We start from the raw sequence: 15,931 nt of genomic DNA, 5'->3' as shown, positions 1-15,931 counted from the left end.
TGTTTAATGTATTCACCACCAAAGTAGACAAAGTTATTAGTAAGAACTAATTCCATGCATTGCAATAACAGTAAAACATCATTATTAGGAAAATGTGTCTCTTTGTCCATAGCATAATGGAATAACTCCATACCCTTCCCATGAAGAATGACGGAGTATAAGTCTTTTATGTTAGTAGTAACCAAAATGACCGCATCATCATAGGGCACTGAACAAAGTACTTCCAAAAAATGGCAAGATTCCTTAAGAATGTGGGGTTTGTCCATAGAGAAAGATTTAAGTCTGTGATCAACATATTTAGCCAAAGGCTCTGTGTTTGAACCTCCGGAGGCAACAGTAGGTCTAAGTAGTGGGTTGTTCACGGGCTTGTACATTAGGGATACCAAAAATACCAGAAATTCTAGGTTTAGCAACAAAAAGGTGCTCCCTAAGGTGAAATGTAATGTCAAATGTAATAAACATATCTTCTAGGGCCAAATCGATGGCATGGTAAGCAATATTTATCTCGTTGAGAGAAATCTCAACAAAAAATGTCCCATTGTATAGATATTCAAACATCTTGGAAGAATACAAGTTTTTGTCCATGACAACAACACCACCCCCTTTGTCAGGGTTCATGATACGGATGTTATTGTCTTTAGCCAGGGAAAACAGTGCATGTTCTCCAAGTTGTAAAATTTGGACTTTCCATTGTTTGAAAACCACTCCCTGATGTTATTTTCACATAAATGTTCAAATACATCAATACTCAGTAAAAGTGGTGGGTTGAAGACAATAGATCTTTTCAAAGTAGGGATATTATCATTGCCTGGTGGTAAAATGCAGGACAAGTTCAACTTCTTAGTGAATAGTTTCAGCTCTGTGACCAAGTCCACTACAGAGGGTTGCCTAGAAGGCATCAACTTAAAACCTTTTTGTAAAACAGAGCCCACAGCCTCAGTAATAGAGCAGAATAGTTAAAGATCTTAAAACCTTTGTATGCAAAAATATTCACAGTACCTGCATTTTCGAACACAGAAAGTTCATACATGATTACTTCCAATACCACGAGTGCGGACATTGGTTCTACTGAAAACCCTGCCTGGGGGAGTTGTAGTTGTTATTCTGGATATTATTTTGCTGATTATTACTACCACCGACTTCACCATCAGCACACCCCAGCCTCTCTCTCCTCTCCTCCAGCCTTTTGCATCTTCTAGGACCCATATTATCAGAAACATCAGGGGGACGCTGGTCAGTGGGCTGATCGTCCAAAACCTCCCTCTGATGATTGCCACCAGGTGGGTTAGGGTACACCCTTTTATTGATGCAATCATGTTGTCCCTCACAATCTTTTTTTGTTTTCTTTTGAAGGAGGCAGCCTCATGATCCTGCACCTTCCTTGAAATATCTCTGCAGTCATTTAACCGGTGAGGGAATAATAAATCACCCTTGATGTCCAGGTCCAAGTTACGCACTTCGTCCTCCAAAGTAGTGAGCCATCTCATGTTATCTTGAACCATGATGTTCATCAGTTCTATCCCAGTACGGTTGAAAAAAATCCAATAATTCCATGTGTAAAACTGAGCCAAAAGTAATCCCATTGGGGCATTTGTAAATCTGAAGGCCCTTAGGTACATGTTTATTTGATATACAAAATCGCAAAAAAGAAGTGTCTATCAGTAGTGATTTATATTTAAAAATTAAATTCTCAAACCACTTAATTTTATAATCAAGTATAATGTCAGAGTCATTCACTTGTGCAGGGCTACTGTGCAAATTAGCTGCAGCAGTATCCCCAAACAAAAATTTGTCCTCCAAACAAGACTGAATGTCATCCTGTGGGTCCAAAGCAGGAACAGAATTAATAGTCCCCTAAGCACCATTGTTAAAATCCAAACGACTTGGAAGAGGGAATTGTTCACATTCATTACTAGAAGCAGTACCATCCCTTACAGTTGAGATATTGTTCATGTTGTTGAACTGCCCAGCCTGCACAGTAACACGCTGGCTCAAAATACCTGTTAGGGTTTCCACTTAGTCACGCAATTGATCCATACAGCGCACAAGTAGTGTTAAATCCCCAGAGGAGTTGGTGTTGGCAGCAGAATAAGTTGTAGAAAGACCAGAAAGTAGATGTAAGTCAGGTTGTGAATCCTGAAATGCCAAACAAAACCAAATCTTATAAACAAAACAATGGACTAGCAGAGTACTATAAAATAAATAAAAAGAAAAAACACTACTCAGGAATCATGAACCAGAATTTATTACATCCAAAAACATCAGTTTAAGCGCTTTTGTTCACTTAGGTAAGGAACTTCTTCAGAAACAGAGTAAAACCAAAAGGAAACAATGCTTAAATACAGCCATTTTAAAAAAGGCACCAAAAACACACCCTTTTTTCCTTAAAGTAAAATACACCATTGGTAAAACTACTGCAGTTAAAATCATAAAGCTACCAACATTCCAAGTTATACATGTAAACATGACTTATGGTGAAGGAAAAAAAATATATACATAATATCACTAGGAGAGTGAATAAGGTTAAAACAAAATTAAATAATACATAAAGATTTGCCTTTTAAAACGGGCTTTAAAGAAGTTACATCATTGATACCAGGTGGACAAGTGCAGTTCAGTAGGACTTGCCAATGGAATTTTCTTTTTTCAAGAAGGTTTTCCCAATCACCCCACCCCCCCCCCCCCCCCACTGGTTTTTGTTCTCCCTGTTCAAGGATAGAAAAAGAGCATTTTTTTAAATGCTTGCAAACTAAGCTATGCTTGAACAAAGCATTAGTGTGATTAGACTTACGAATAGCGTATGTGTGCTGATAAATTCATGGCTTTAACGACCCAATAGTTTTGCCAACATAAAATGATGGGCAAGAAGCACATACAGCCACATATACTACTCCCCTAGAGTTACAGTTATATTGACTCTTCACAGGAATAATGTGTGGGTAACAATGAATGTGTATACTGGAGCCTTCAAGAATGAACCTGCATTGTTTACAGGAACCATACTTCTTCATACCCAACTGATTTATAAACTTGTCATCATAGGCCCCTTGCTATTCAAAGATATTTTTCATATTTCTACTATTCTTGAATACAAATGTGGGTAAAGTCTCCAATTTACCAGTAAGACCCATGCAGGAAAAGATGGTAGACCAATGTTGTACAATGTCTGCTTTCAAGGTATCAAAAGCTTTACTATAAGGTAAAACCAAAGCTCTTGAAAGGTCATTAGATGAAACAGAGGGAGCTGATATCACATCATCATTGGTAGTACCACCACAAGGGCACAACATAGGTCTATTTTTAGTGCGCCTGGAACTCATTACATATTGTGCCAATGTATCAAATAAATCCTCAGGATAACCCCTTTTCGAGGAACATAGGTTTCATCTTATTAACCTCATCATAAAACTGAGCATCATTAGAAACCAACCAGCTGAGTCTAATGAGTTGCCCCATTCTGGTTTGTGATTCCTGAGTAGTGTTTTTTCTTTTTGTTTTATAGTATGCTGCTACTCAGTTGTTTTGTTTATAAGTATGAAAATATAATATTTGACTTTACTGATATACTGTAATCATCAGTGATTTACCAGAAAATCAAAAATGTTAAGAGGGAAAGTGCAAAATATGAGACAAAATCAGGGATAGTTGAGGAGTATGCTGTAACTCATCTGGCACTGGCTGGATGATTTCCTTCTGGCACATGAATCTAGTTACACCTTTGATATCTAACTAAAGTGATACAAATTTTAAGTATGGGACTGGAGCAGTATCCACATTGGTAATTTGTTTCAACCTGCTGGTTAATACTAAAACCAGTTATCACATCAGGCCAGCAGTTATTGTGGCTACATAACTTTATGTAATAGGAGTCTTCACTTCATATTTCTCACTTCCTTTGGCACTTCCCCCAAGCTATTTTGCTCAAGTTTCAACTGTAAATTTCATTAAAGCTATCACTCTCTTTGATCATCATGCTGCAAAGTATTAAGCTTCTTTTCAGTTCTAAATGGGCTGCAACAGACTGTCACCTACAGCTGTTGTGGTCCGACTCCATACTTCACTGGATTTACCTGCACACATGCAGAATTACCTTTTAATCTGGAATCACATCAAAACAAAGAATGCACAGATTCCACAATTAACAAATCATGCTGACTTCCTCTAAAACATAAAAACAAGTATTTTGTGGTGAAGAAGGCAAACCCATGCACCCTCATACCCCTATTAACTTTAAGTATAAGTGTGAGGTCATTCTGTCCTGGGGGCAAGCAGATATTCTCCTTCCCCAGAGATTCAGGACCCTCAGCTTAGTATGCCTGTAATGGCTAACAAAATATGTTTCAACTGTAAAGTCTGCAGTTAGTCATCTGGTCACAGTGCCTTCAAAGAAACTACCTAGTTAGTTTAATCTTAGGTGCTGGGGTATTTTTGATGATGCTATAATAATTGGCATAGCTTATTCACATGGCAACATTATTTGAGGTTGACTATGGATTTCCTTTTTGGTAGGGGGACATCCAGAAGCAGGGGAGCATATTTCTTTCCTTCTTGATTCAGTTTGGTGTACCTGTGGTCATCAAATGGACGCCTAGCCACTCAGATTTTACAGGTGCCTTCTGACAGTTGAAGCCTCTCAGAAGCATTCATTCAATAATACCTTTTCAGGGGAGTCAGGGCCTTTCCAAGTACTCAGAGACATAGTGTTGAGAACTAATCCTGAAAAGGATGCCAGTCCACTAATGTATCAAGAACTCTTATGTCTGTTTAATTAATTTTATCTTTTCATATTCTGTCCTGTACAGTCCCAGTTCACATTAAAATTACTATACTAAATTATTGCTTATCTAATTTTGGCTGATGTTATTTACATGCACAACAAAAAGTTATTTTGTTTAACTACAACTTCTTTATTATGATAGTATTCTGCTATGCTGCAATCCATATCAGGTTATTAATTACTGATATTAGCAACATTTAATGTCTTAACTTGTGCAGAACTCTAAAACTTCTTTTTCTTCTTGTGATGGAGACACACTATGATAGGGACCTCTTAAGCATCCCCCACCTTACTGATGTCTATGGACACCAACAGGGATTATGCATATATCTATGAATAGTTATGTTTTTAAAAGGCATCATGTAGATAAGGGTGATAGGGTAGCTATAAATTTATACTCTTAGCAATGCAGGAAGATTGTAGATAAGGCTACAGACAGTCATCCTGCAGTGAAATTGCATGAAGAGAGGGGTTGTCCCCATCTTAGGGGGTACCCTGGGATCCATTTTTTCAATTGGTGGCTCTCTGATAAGATGTTTGTTTGGCATGGGGATCTGTGGGTTAATGTAAAGTTGATATACAAGAAACCTAGCAGAACATCAGAATTGTTGTATGGAGTCAAACTTTTGTTATGTATAGGAAATGCACTTTTTTGCTTCACTTTACCACTGCTGCATGCCAATCATCCGCCTCCTCTCAGGAAATAAGCCTATGTATTTTTCATCAGAAGGGCAATGGTCAACTAAGGTAGCATTAGGCACTGGGGGTGGTTCATGATTTTTTTTTATTATTATTTTGTCAGCCCCAACTTCCCCATGGACACTTAGCTTAGTGCGAAGAAGGGACATGCACTGGATTGACTGAGAAGGATACCCCCTCACTTCTGCCAGGGGCATTCTGTTCATGCATCCCCATCCGTACCTCAAGCATGGAAGATGGTTTCCATATTCCCCACCAGGGCAACTGCACCTGATCAGTATGACCCAGAGTGGATGCAAACCCCACTCCCACCCCCCAGGTGAGGAGAGGGGGCAACACCCTTTCACTCTTCTTCCTCCTCTCTGCTGGAGCCAATCATCAAATCACAGTCACCTGGGCTGCAGTTAGGGCCCCCATTCCTCTCCCCTATGGTGCCAGACTGAATAAAAAATACACTTCTAACTATGGCATACAAAATGCTAGGGGATGTCCATTCATTTCACATCATGACATGAAATGTATCATGCAGTAGATGGAATACCTCAGTTAAGCACTTATAACTACTTCATGTATGGGTTAACGTTGTAGACTGGTTCCAAGTTACATGACTTTTCATATTTTCATTCTGCCCAGCACATATTTGTTTCACAGTTAGCACCTTCTTAGAGTTTATGGACCTAAAGAATGAGTTATATACATCTGTACTGTAGAATTATGGGTCCCCCTGAATAATGCAAGAAGTACTTTTATTCACCAGTTAAGTAGTTGATCTGAAAAGTATCATATCTTTTTCACCTGCTACTGCTTTCTGAACTACATTTATAAAATACTGTGAATGACACTGAAAATAACTGAACAAAAGTGACAAATTAGAAATATCAATACAATGTTGATTTTTGTCTTGAGAATTCCATGGAAAGAATAAAATTGTGCAGAAATTAAGAAAATAAAAATGCAGAGTAAAATGTATCATAAATCTTGTTAACTAATTTGAGTGATAAAAGTTAATCTTCTGATCCTACAGACATTAACTCTTTAAATGTTAGCTTACAGCATATCCTATGTTCCTCAGAGGATCTGGTAACTTGAATAAGCAAATTTGTAAGCTCAGTATTTGCTGTGCCATAGTAAGAGGTCTACAGCCTCTACTTTGGGGCAAGCCCCTGATTAATGTTTGATGTCCTACTCACATTTTCTAGGCATATGACAAATATTCATATAACAGTATATTTAAAAGGAGATATTTCTACATTTATTCACTAGCTGCTGTATCATCTCAGTATACAACACCACAGAGAACCATGAAGACTTCCCAAACAACTACTACGAGTCCAGGGCCTCTAGCGCAAAGGTAAGACAGCATAAGAAGCAACGACAGTATGAGGATTGCAGAATTATAATACATACTAATAGACTTCATAAGGAATAATTTAGTCTCATGCTCAAGGATCAGTAACTAAAATTCTACAATACAAACCATAAAATAGTTTTATTGCACTGCTAAAATTCTTCTCGGTATAGGAAAATTATGTCTGAATGTCAGACTGTAAAAGGTGTAATTCAGAATCCATTTTAAATTTAGCCTTACCAAAGCCTTTGACTTAGTAACTTCATAGTAACAGGAATTGAGTAAAAGTGCCACAGGTTCATTTAGCCATTTTCTTTCAAAGTGATTTTTGACAAGTTAAAACTAGATCCTCCTTATACCATCCAGACCCTGCTCAAAAGGGGTACCAAAAAGGGTCAGTTCTATTGTCCTCAATGTTTTGGTATGTTCATCAACATCCTCTGCTTCAATCTACCTAGCAGTGTCATAACTTGGATACACAGAGGACGTGGTAATCAACAGGTCTGACCATACACAGATGACGTGGTAATCAACAGGTCAAACCACTCCTCAGATACAATCATTTCAGACATGCAAAAAGAAAAAAACACAAGTGAGGAATGGACTAAATGTTTGACTTGCAGACCATACATTCCTATTAAACAAACAAAAAAAAAACAAACAAAAAAAAAAAACACTCCAGTAACAATTCTCAAAAAAACTTTGAGAATTACAAACGGCTAGGAATTTAATTATCAGGTTATGCCATTACATCAAAAATGTATAATAATTTCATTACCTGGGGATCTGGCTAGAGTCAAGATTAGATTTTCATCACTCAATCAGCTCATCGGTATGGCTGGAGGAAGGATAAACAAGCTTCTCACCTCATCTTGCAGAAGATCACATGTCCTAGCTGCAAACAGTAGGACAATAGGGAAAGGTATACTTAATGGCCCACTTCGAATATGTACTCTCCCAAGTTGCACCTACTTCACAAAAAATATCAAAAATCTGTAAGTAATAGCAAAAGGCCTAACTTTTGTGAATTGTCTGGCTAAGGTATTCAGAATTCCCATTACAGCAGTGAGGAAAAGACATGACTAATCAGATCTAGAGAGAATCATTACAATAATGCAGGCCACTGCAAATGCAGTAAACAAGGTGGAAGAAGTAGACAGAGTAGAATAAGATATAGCAGGGGAGGTTTAAGCAGTTAGGTGTACTTTGTGTTTGACAGTTGGCAGAATCACAAAAACTGTGTGTGTGTGTGTGTGTGTGTGTGTGTGTGTGTGTGTGTGTGTGTGTGTGTGTGTGTGTTTGTGAAGATGTACAAGGCAGTCACATCTAACAACAGTGAAGATGTGTAAAGGAAGTAACCAGAATGAAGAGCTTTGTTTGAATCCCCAGTTAATACCACAGGAGACACAGGTTGGTGGCAAGAGCAGCCCCAGGTGCAGGATCCAGAAACTGAACACCAGAAAAGGCTGTTTGTGATTATTTCTACTGAATGCCATCTACCTGGCTAACTCTAACACCTACTCCATGAGGACTGTCACATCTATAGCAACCTACACACATCCTGCATTCCTGACCATTTTCTAAAAAGTAAACTTAAAAAGCATAAGATAAACAAAAGGAAATATTTTGTAACTAATATAAGGTATTAAAACTGTACAAATAGCAATATTATCAGTAAGAAGTATTCTTTGCAGCAGTTATAGTCAGTACATTCACAAAAATCGTATTTAAAGGAGTCATAAAGAAAATAAATGCTTTATTACTTAAGTTCTTATGGTAGCCTAAAAAAGCGAGAATTTACTTACACTGGCATACAACAAGCTGGAATGAGGGCAGTATAGGCTTTCCTAACATTGATCTATATACTAAATCAAGTCTATTATTAATGTAATACCTATGTGGCTAAAATCATCATAATATTTTTGCTGGAAATCAATTAATAAAACATAACAGATGGTAATAATGAAGCAATAATTAATAATTTTACAAATATTGAAAGAAATGTCTTCACTTTGGCCCTAAAAAACTATACCTTGAATGACAAACTTAATTTTCTTTCCTCTCATAAATCAAATTCTATTAATATTCAAAAGATTTATTAATTCAAATTATTCAACCAAAGACTTATTAATAACATTATTCCCGATAGCTTTTACCAGTGAATGTTTAATATCTTTTAACATAAGAAAAATGCTAGAGTAAAAGGATAATAAGTTGATATACTGGCACCAGTTTCTGAATGGAAACAAATTACATTCAGCTGACTATCTGATAGCTAGCTATAACTTGCAGAATAATAGCTGCCTTGATATATAAACATGTAAAGAATTCATTCAAGACAAAATCAAATCAATGTTAGATATACACAATAAAACCACCTCTAAAATCCTAGAAATCCTCTCTAGCATTAACAATAATTCAAATATGAGTAACACATTTTTAAAGGATCATAGCAGGTTACTAGGATAATGGCCTTGGGGCCCTTACAAGCCTAGCCAAGAGTTTATCCCAAAAAAGAAACCTCAGTCAGCACCTGTCACCCCTGTCAATGAGGGACACAGGTGGAACCCCTGGGACAAATTTGTGGTTTCCCATCCAGTCATCAAGGTTGTGCTAGAAGAGGGTCAGAGACGTACTCTGTTTGACGTGTACGGGGAGTCTATTCCAGAGAAGGGGCAGTATCTGGGAGACAAACCTGTCTCTCCTGCAGGTTTTGTTAATGTCGCATATTAGATTTAGGCCTTTCACTTGGGTAATGCGCGAGGAGTTAAACTTACGGATATGGAGCATCTCTAGTAAGGCAGGGTCCGGCATTGCCTTGTAGGCAAGACACAAATCACCTGTGAGCAATCTATATGATACAGAGTAGAGTGATAGTGATTTGAGCCTGTTCACATAGGACAGGTGTTAGAGGCCATGGATTCTCTTTGTGAGATATTTCTGTGGCCTTTCCAGTTGGTGCAGGTGTTTGGAGAGGTATATACTAAATGGGGCATTGTACTCAATTGTTGGCCTAATGAGGGAGGAGTACAGAGAGGTAATAACCTCCTTTTCAATCCCTTTACTGATGAGATAAATCAAGTAAAAGGCTTTTCTGACCACTGCTGCTACATGATGGTCGAATGTGAGGCTGTTATCAACCTGAGAACCCGGGGTCTCTCACCACAGGTTGTATGTTTAGGGGGTTACCGTTGATGTGGTAAACAGTAGGGGCCATGTTTTTGCTGAATGGTACGATAATTCATTTTTTTGCATTTAACTTAAGGCCATGATTTTGTCACCAGTCATTTGTTGTTGTGAGACCCTCTTGTAGTATGTTAACATCATTTGGTAAGTTAATGACAGCACCCAACCTACGGTTGTCCACAAACCTGGTCAGCCACAGGCCTTTTGTCTTTGCCCAGACATCTGAGAAGTAGATGCCAAACAGTAGGGGTCCCAGGACAGATCCCTGAGGAGCACCACTAGTGAAAGTTCTGCTGTCGAGTTAGAGGCACTTATTTTGACCTTGTGGGTCCTATCAGTGAGCCAGCAGGCCACCCACCTGATGAGACAGGGATTTACGTCAAGTTGAGTTAGCTTTTTGATGTTGCCCAAGTGGGTGATAAGCTGTATGTATTGACTTTCCCTCATCCAGGGCCTTGGTGACAGTCTCAAAAAAGTCACCCAGGTTCAAAAGACAAGATCTACCCTTGACAAATCCGAATTGTATGGAGTCAAGTGCTTGGAGATTGTCCATGTCCTTGTTTATGAGGCCTATAATAATACTCTCCATGGCCTTACGGATCAGACTTGTCAAGCTAATGGTGCAATAGTTTCCAGGGTCAGTAATAGCACCAACTTTGTGCAAGGGGATGACAATGGCAGTTCTCCACTCTGCTGGAATGAAGCCTGTATTTAGGCTGTGGTTGAATAGTGTGCTCAATGATGGGGCTAGTTCTTGCTGGAGATGGTGCAGAATAGAGTCTGGGATACTATCAAGTCCCATGGAAGCTGTGCCCTTGGATAGGGTCTTTAACACAATCTACGGAGATGTGGGGTGCAGGACAAGTATAAGGGATGTTAAATGGGCCTTGGGGGGACAAGGGAGTGAAGGTTGTGCTGAACCTATCTGCTAGCAATCATATATAAATTTTTAGAAGTGAATTTATCTCCCCTGATATATAATTTTGGTATTTCTCAACAAAAATAAATAGTTTTCAGAAATTAACAAAAAACTTTCTTTAAAATCTGTAGGAAAATCAACATCTTCCCCATATTGTAGAATATTCACATGGAAATTCCTACACAGAATCTTTCTTACACCATGCAAAATTGTGACTATTTATAAAACAGAAAATACAAATTGCTGGAGATGTGAAACAGCACAATATGCTGACTGGCTCCACATGATTATTGAATGCAAAATAGTAATATCCTTTTGGTCAGATTTTAGGAACTTTTGTAAAATGTTGTGGTTGGATAATTGCTATATTACAGATTATCTTATATTATTTAATGCTTCAATCCCAGAAGTAATACCGATGTCTCAAACACCTCTATTATGGTCTATTTTAACTATTGCAAGGAAAGTCATTACCAAGAACTGGAAATGTAAGACTACTATCTCATTCAATAGTGATTTTATTTATCTAGCAAAAGTGGTTTGTAATAATGAAATTTCTACTATAAAATGAGAACCAGAAATGTAACACATCAACTAATTGCATGGCAAAAATTGTATAAATTATTAGAGAAATATTAATTGTTTGTATATTTATATCCTGTTATGGACTTCTTTACATAGTTTGTATATAATTATGTTTATAAATTGTTTGAATGGTTATTAGTTATAAAATCAAGTTAAAAAATTAAAAAGGCACTGTAGGCTTGAATGAGTTAAACAATTAAATGTCTCTCAGCTCATAGTCTAATCTCCATATAGAAGTGCTCTCAGTGGGGAATGCTGTTTGATAAATGGTTTAAAGCACTGTGACAATGAGCACAAAATAAAGTATTAGTAATACAGACTGAAATTCCCTTAAATAGCAAACCTTCAGAGCAGTGGCGGCTGGTGACTTCAAATTAAAGGGGGGCTGCAGGAGACAGTTGAATGGGTGGGGCCAATGGGAAGGGGTGTGACTAACTAGAAAGGGGTGGAGCTATGCTGAAAACCACAACAACTGGAACTTTAATTAAATACGCTGTCCTGAGTGTCAAACTGTCATTATGAGAGTCCAATCAAGACAAAATGAAGTGTAGAAGAAAAAATATTTCAGTGCATTGGCTACATGACAACTTACTTAATATCTAGATGGAAACACAGAGGTTGTAAGGCATGAAAAAATAAATTGTTTTTAATTACATTACTGGAATGCCAGTCAAAATCAAGCATAAAATAAAACAAGCAGCACTCAGCTCAAACCACTTCTCCTTGCACTGCAGTTCTAATTATAATTTATATTCAGCTTTATAAAATTACCAAGTAACATGCTAAAAGTAGCAATCTCTGTGATACCCCACTTGTAAAAATGTTTCTTATCCAAAAAGGACCTGCTGCCTGACAACAACTATCTACTTGTTTCATGCGGAACACATGATCAAAGTAAAAAATGGACAGCGAACAAGAAACAAGCTCAAGATAAATTGCTTAAAGGATTACTGTACAAGTTATGGACCACACATGATAGACTGGCATTCTGTTTAGTTTACGGGTAAAGCCTGCAAAGATAACTGCAAGTCTCCAACAAATGTAATGAGCTTCTGAAAATACTCTAATCCTGTCCTTTATTTCAAATACTGTCATATGCATTTCAATACCTAAGGCTTATACGTTATCTAGTTATGTAAATATTCTCTGCATGGCAACAATGAAAAGGCTTTCAATGTTGCTAATTCTTTAACAGTATGCTTATTAAAGCTTACTTGCATCTTACAATCTCCGACAATCTTACCTGATGGTCAGCAAAGCATTGCTACTTTAATACAGAGCAACAGGGCACTGCAACAGCATGCATTTTCTGAATAATAAGAAGCATAAATCAACAGTATAAAAATATGACAGAAAACCAGAACATTCTGCAAAATCAAGGACAGATGAAAAGCCACAGTCGTACTTGTGGTCTACCTTAGATGGGGGAATACTCTGCACACTTATACTGCATAACTGCTCCTTGTCTTGCTTGGACACATCCAGAGCCACTACAATGGGGAGTGGGGTGCAACAAATAGGTCAAAGTTTGAAATGTCTCTGGCTCACGGTGATGGCTCTGATACTCATATCTCTCAACCTCAGTGCAAGAAATCTGGACAAAGCCAAACATAGAAGTGGGACACAGGCCCAGAAATAAAGACAATGTTTAAATATTATTTTTATAAACTTAGAAAGATAATAGAATAGTATTAGGTCTTGCATTAGTATGAATTTTCTGAAGGGTATGAAATCTGAAACGCAAATGTTTGCCATTATTTTCTAACATCAGCCTTTAATGACTTGCTACTAATTTGCCAGAAAACCACAATTTTATGAAAAACATACCAAAAATGTTATGCAAAAATATAAAATTGCCACCCGATACAGCTGGGAACCTGTCAAAGAAGTGACACCTTTTTAAAATTAGTACTGTTAACTTGAGCAGCTGACAAAATAAGATCATCTACATGCATTTCTGAAATAAAAGTAATCTATAACTCTGATCATTACAGTTATTTATAATTGTAAACCCTCCATGTTTTCTTCCAAAATTGCCATTTTGCAGAGGGATTATTAGGGGGAGAGCAACATTTTGAGCCAAAATTGGGGACAGTTGAGAGGTTTGGATATTCCTAATTCTATAAAGTGATTTATTTGCACGTACCTCTCAACCTCTTAATGCAGGAAATCTGGACAAGGCCAAATATATTGGGGGAACATCAAACAGTACTAAAAATTGCTCTTGTATAAACTTAAGACAGTTGATAGAATAACAGGTCTTGCTTTAGCATGCATTTTTCTGAAGGTTATGACGTCTGAAACTCAATGTCTGTCATTATATTGTGACTTCATTCCTAAATGATTTGGCAGAAAACCACAAATTGTATGAGGAACAAACCAAAAATAAGAAGCAAAAATCTATTCATTCTGCAAAATTCTGGACAGTTGAGAGGTATAGTTCAGCTGGGGCTGTCTGGGTTTGCTGCCCTCCCCCCTTCACAAAATCATGGTCAAATGGAGCGTCCACCCTGCAGCCATTCCAATGTCCCATTCCTTGGTTATTTCACCCCATTTGCCATAAACACTGTAATGTGCATACTGCTTTACTTCTGCGATGATATGGATTTTATTTGAAAGTTTTATTTTATATTTTACAGCATAAACCCTAATAGATATCTGCTAAACAAAGCAATGCAGTCTCACAATGAAAATAGACTTAGCATTAAAACTTCTCTGTCCTTGAAACTCACATTCAAAGAAAATACATTTTGCCAGTGGCAGATAAAGATTATTTTTTGGCTGTTTTCAAATCATAGGCCCCTTGAACACGAAACATACACATGCTCTTTGATACACCTTCCTGACTGTATTAAATTATATTCCTTGAACAATACAGTACAGTTGAACTGCCCAATTCAGAACATTTCCATCATAAAAGTCTACTCAAACTTCAACAGTCCACCAGTATCAGTAAATATGCACGATCTCTGAAGAAGTAAAAGTCATCTAAATAATTCCACATTAAAGAAATCTGTTAACTAATGAAGAGGTTACTGCTAGCAAACAACTTTATATGTCATTGTTTCATCTACAAATAAAGTGTCTGTTGCCCTTGAGGAATAAATTGTTTATGTTGCATTAAAAAAATTATAATGCTAGTAATATCACAATAGGGAATAGATGGCAAACTGATAACAGGTTCATAGTTACTAGGTATCTTCGCCAAAGAGGACTGCAGCATCCATCCCCTTTACAACAGAGTACAGTATTACCAATGGATCTACCTACTGTGGGAGTAGAACCCACAGCCTTCTTCATCAAAAGCAAGTACACTACCTGTTGTGCTATTTTCATTATAAGCAGACTTGGCATAAGCAGCACTAAACTTTTGTTCCCCTGCAGCTCTCAGTTCCTTGTAAAATTTACTCGACACTCAGCTGTATCTCTGAACTTTGCAGCACAAGAAATCTGGACAAAGCCAAAATTTATTTTGGGGGGGGGGGGGACAAAAGCCCAAAAACCAGGGACACATTTTAAACATTGCTTGTATAATGTTGGAAAGTTGCTAGAATAAAATGCTGTGTTACTACCATACATTTTACTGCCAAGTATTGAAGCCAGGTCCCTGTGCAAAACAGCCAGAGCAACATACCACTATGCCAAATCATCTATTTTTATGAAAGAAAGGAAGACAGAAACTTAAATGGCTACCATTTAGTGAATTCAGTTCTCACCATAGCTGTCAACCATCTTAGCACAAAACACCTGAACAAAGCCAATAATGGGGGAATACAGCCCCCAAACATATTCAGTCAGTTCAGTTATCACCATAGCTCTCAACCTTGGCACAAAAATCCTGGACAAAGCCAATAATGGAGGAATACAGTCCAAATAATAGGGACAAATATTCACTGAGGACACCAGAGCAAGCCCACACACACACAAGGAAGACATGCAGACTCCACACAGAAGGCACCCTAGCCAAGAATCAAACCAGTCAACTCATAGCTGTCAGGCAACACTGCTACCACTGCACCACTGTCTGTTTTAAGTAACAAAAATACAGAAACCACAGATTTTATGGGGAACAGAACGAATATGAGTCAAAAATCTGCAAATGTTTTAGAAATGGTGGTGGATAGGGAATTCAGGCTCTTGTCACCTTAGGCCCAAGGTACAGAGTTCAAGCCTTATTCTCTACCCACCACCATAAAGCAACTGGGGAATTTCGCACACACACCTCCAGAATGGCCATGTACTCTGCAAATGCAATCCTGTTTCCCCGATCAGTCCTCCATACTGGCCCGTGCATGCTGTGGTCTCGGTCTTCCATGAGATGTGAGGAGGCTGAAGCCTCCTGCAAATGATCCAGCCTGCGGGTGATGCAGTCCAGTCGTCACCTCACAGATCTCAGGGTTGGAAGGGTGGAATTAAC

The 15,931-nt window shown here is 37.9% G+C and overlaps 1 protein-coding gene across 1 annotated transcript in view; it reads left to right on the top strand.

Moving 5' to 3' along the window:
• The window catches only part of LOC122805814 (dentin sialophosphoprotein-like), a 230,051-nt gene that overhangs the window by 118,472 nt on the left and 95,648 nt on the right, over positions 1-15,931 (top strand). The window contains exon 2 of the mRNA XM_044076073.1: positions 6,740-6,827. Within this exon, the coding sequence (XP_043932008.1) occupies positions 6,740-6,827 (88 nt within the window). The remainder of the gene's footprint in view (positions 1-6,739; positions 6,828-15,931) is intronic.

Source organism: Protopterus annectens, chromosome 7.part0, assembly GCF_019279795.1.
Source record: "Protopterus annectens isolate FY-2018-M chromosome 7.part0, PAN1.0, whole genome shotgun sequence".
NCBI lineage: Eukaryota > Metazoa > Chordata > Ceratodontiformes > Protopteridae > Protopterus > Protopterus annectens.
The sequence above is the reverse complement of the archived record's forward strand: the minus strand, read 5'-3'. Positions and strand labels throughout refer to the sequence as shown.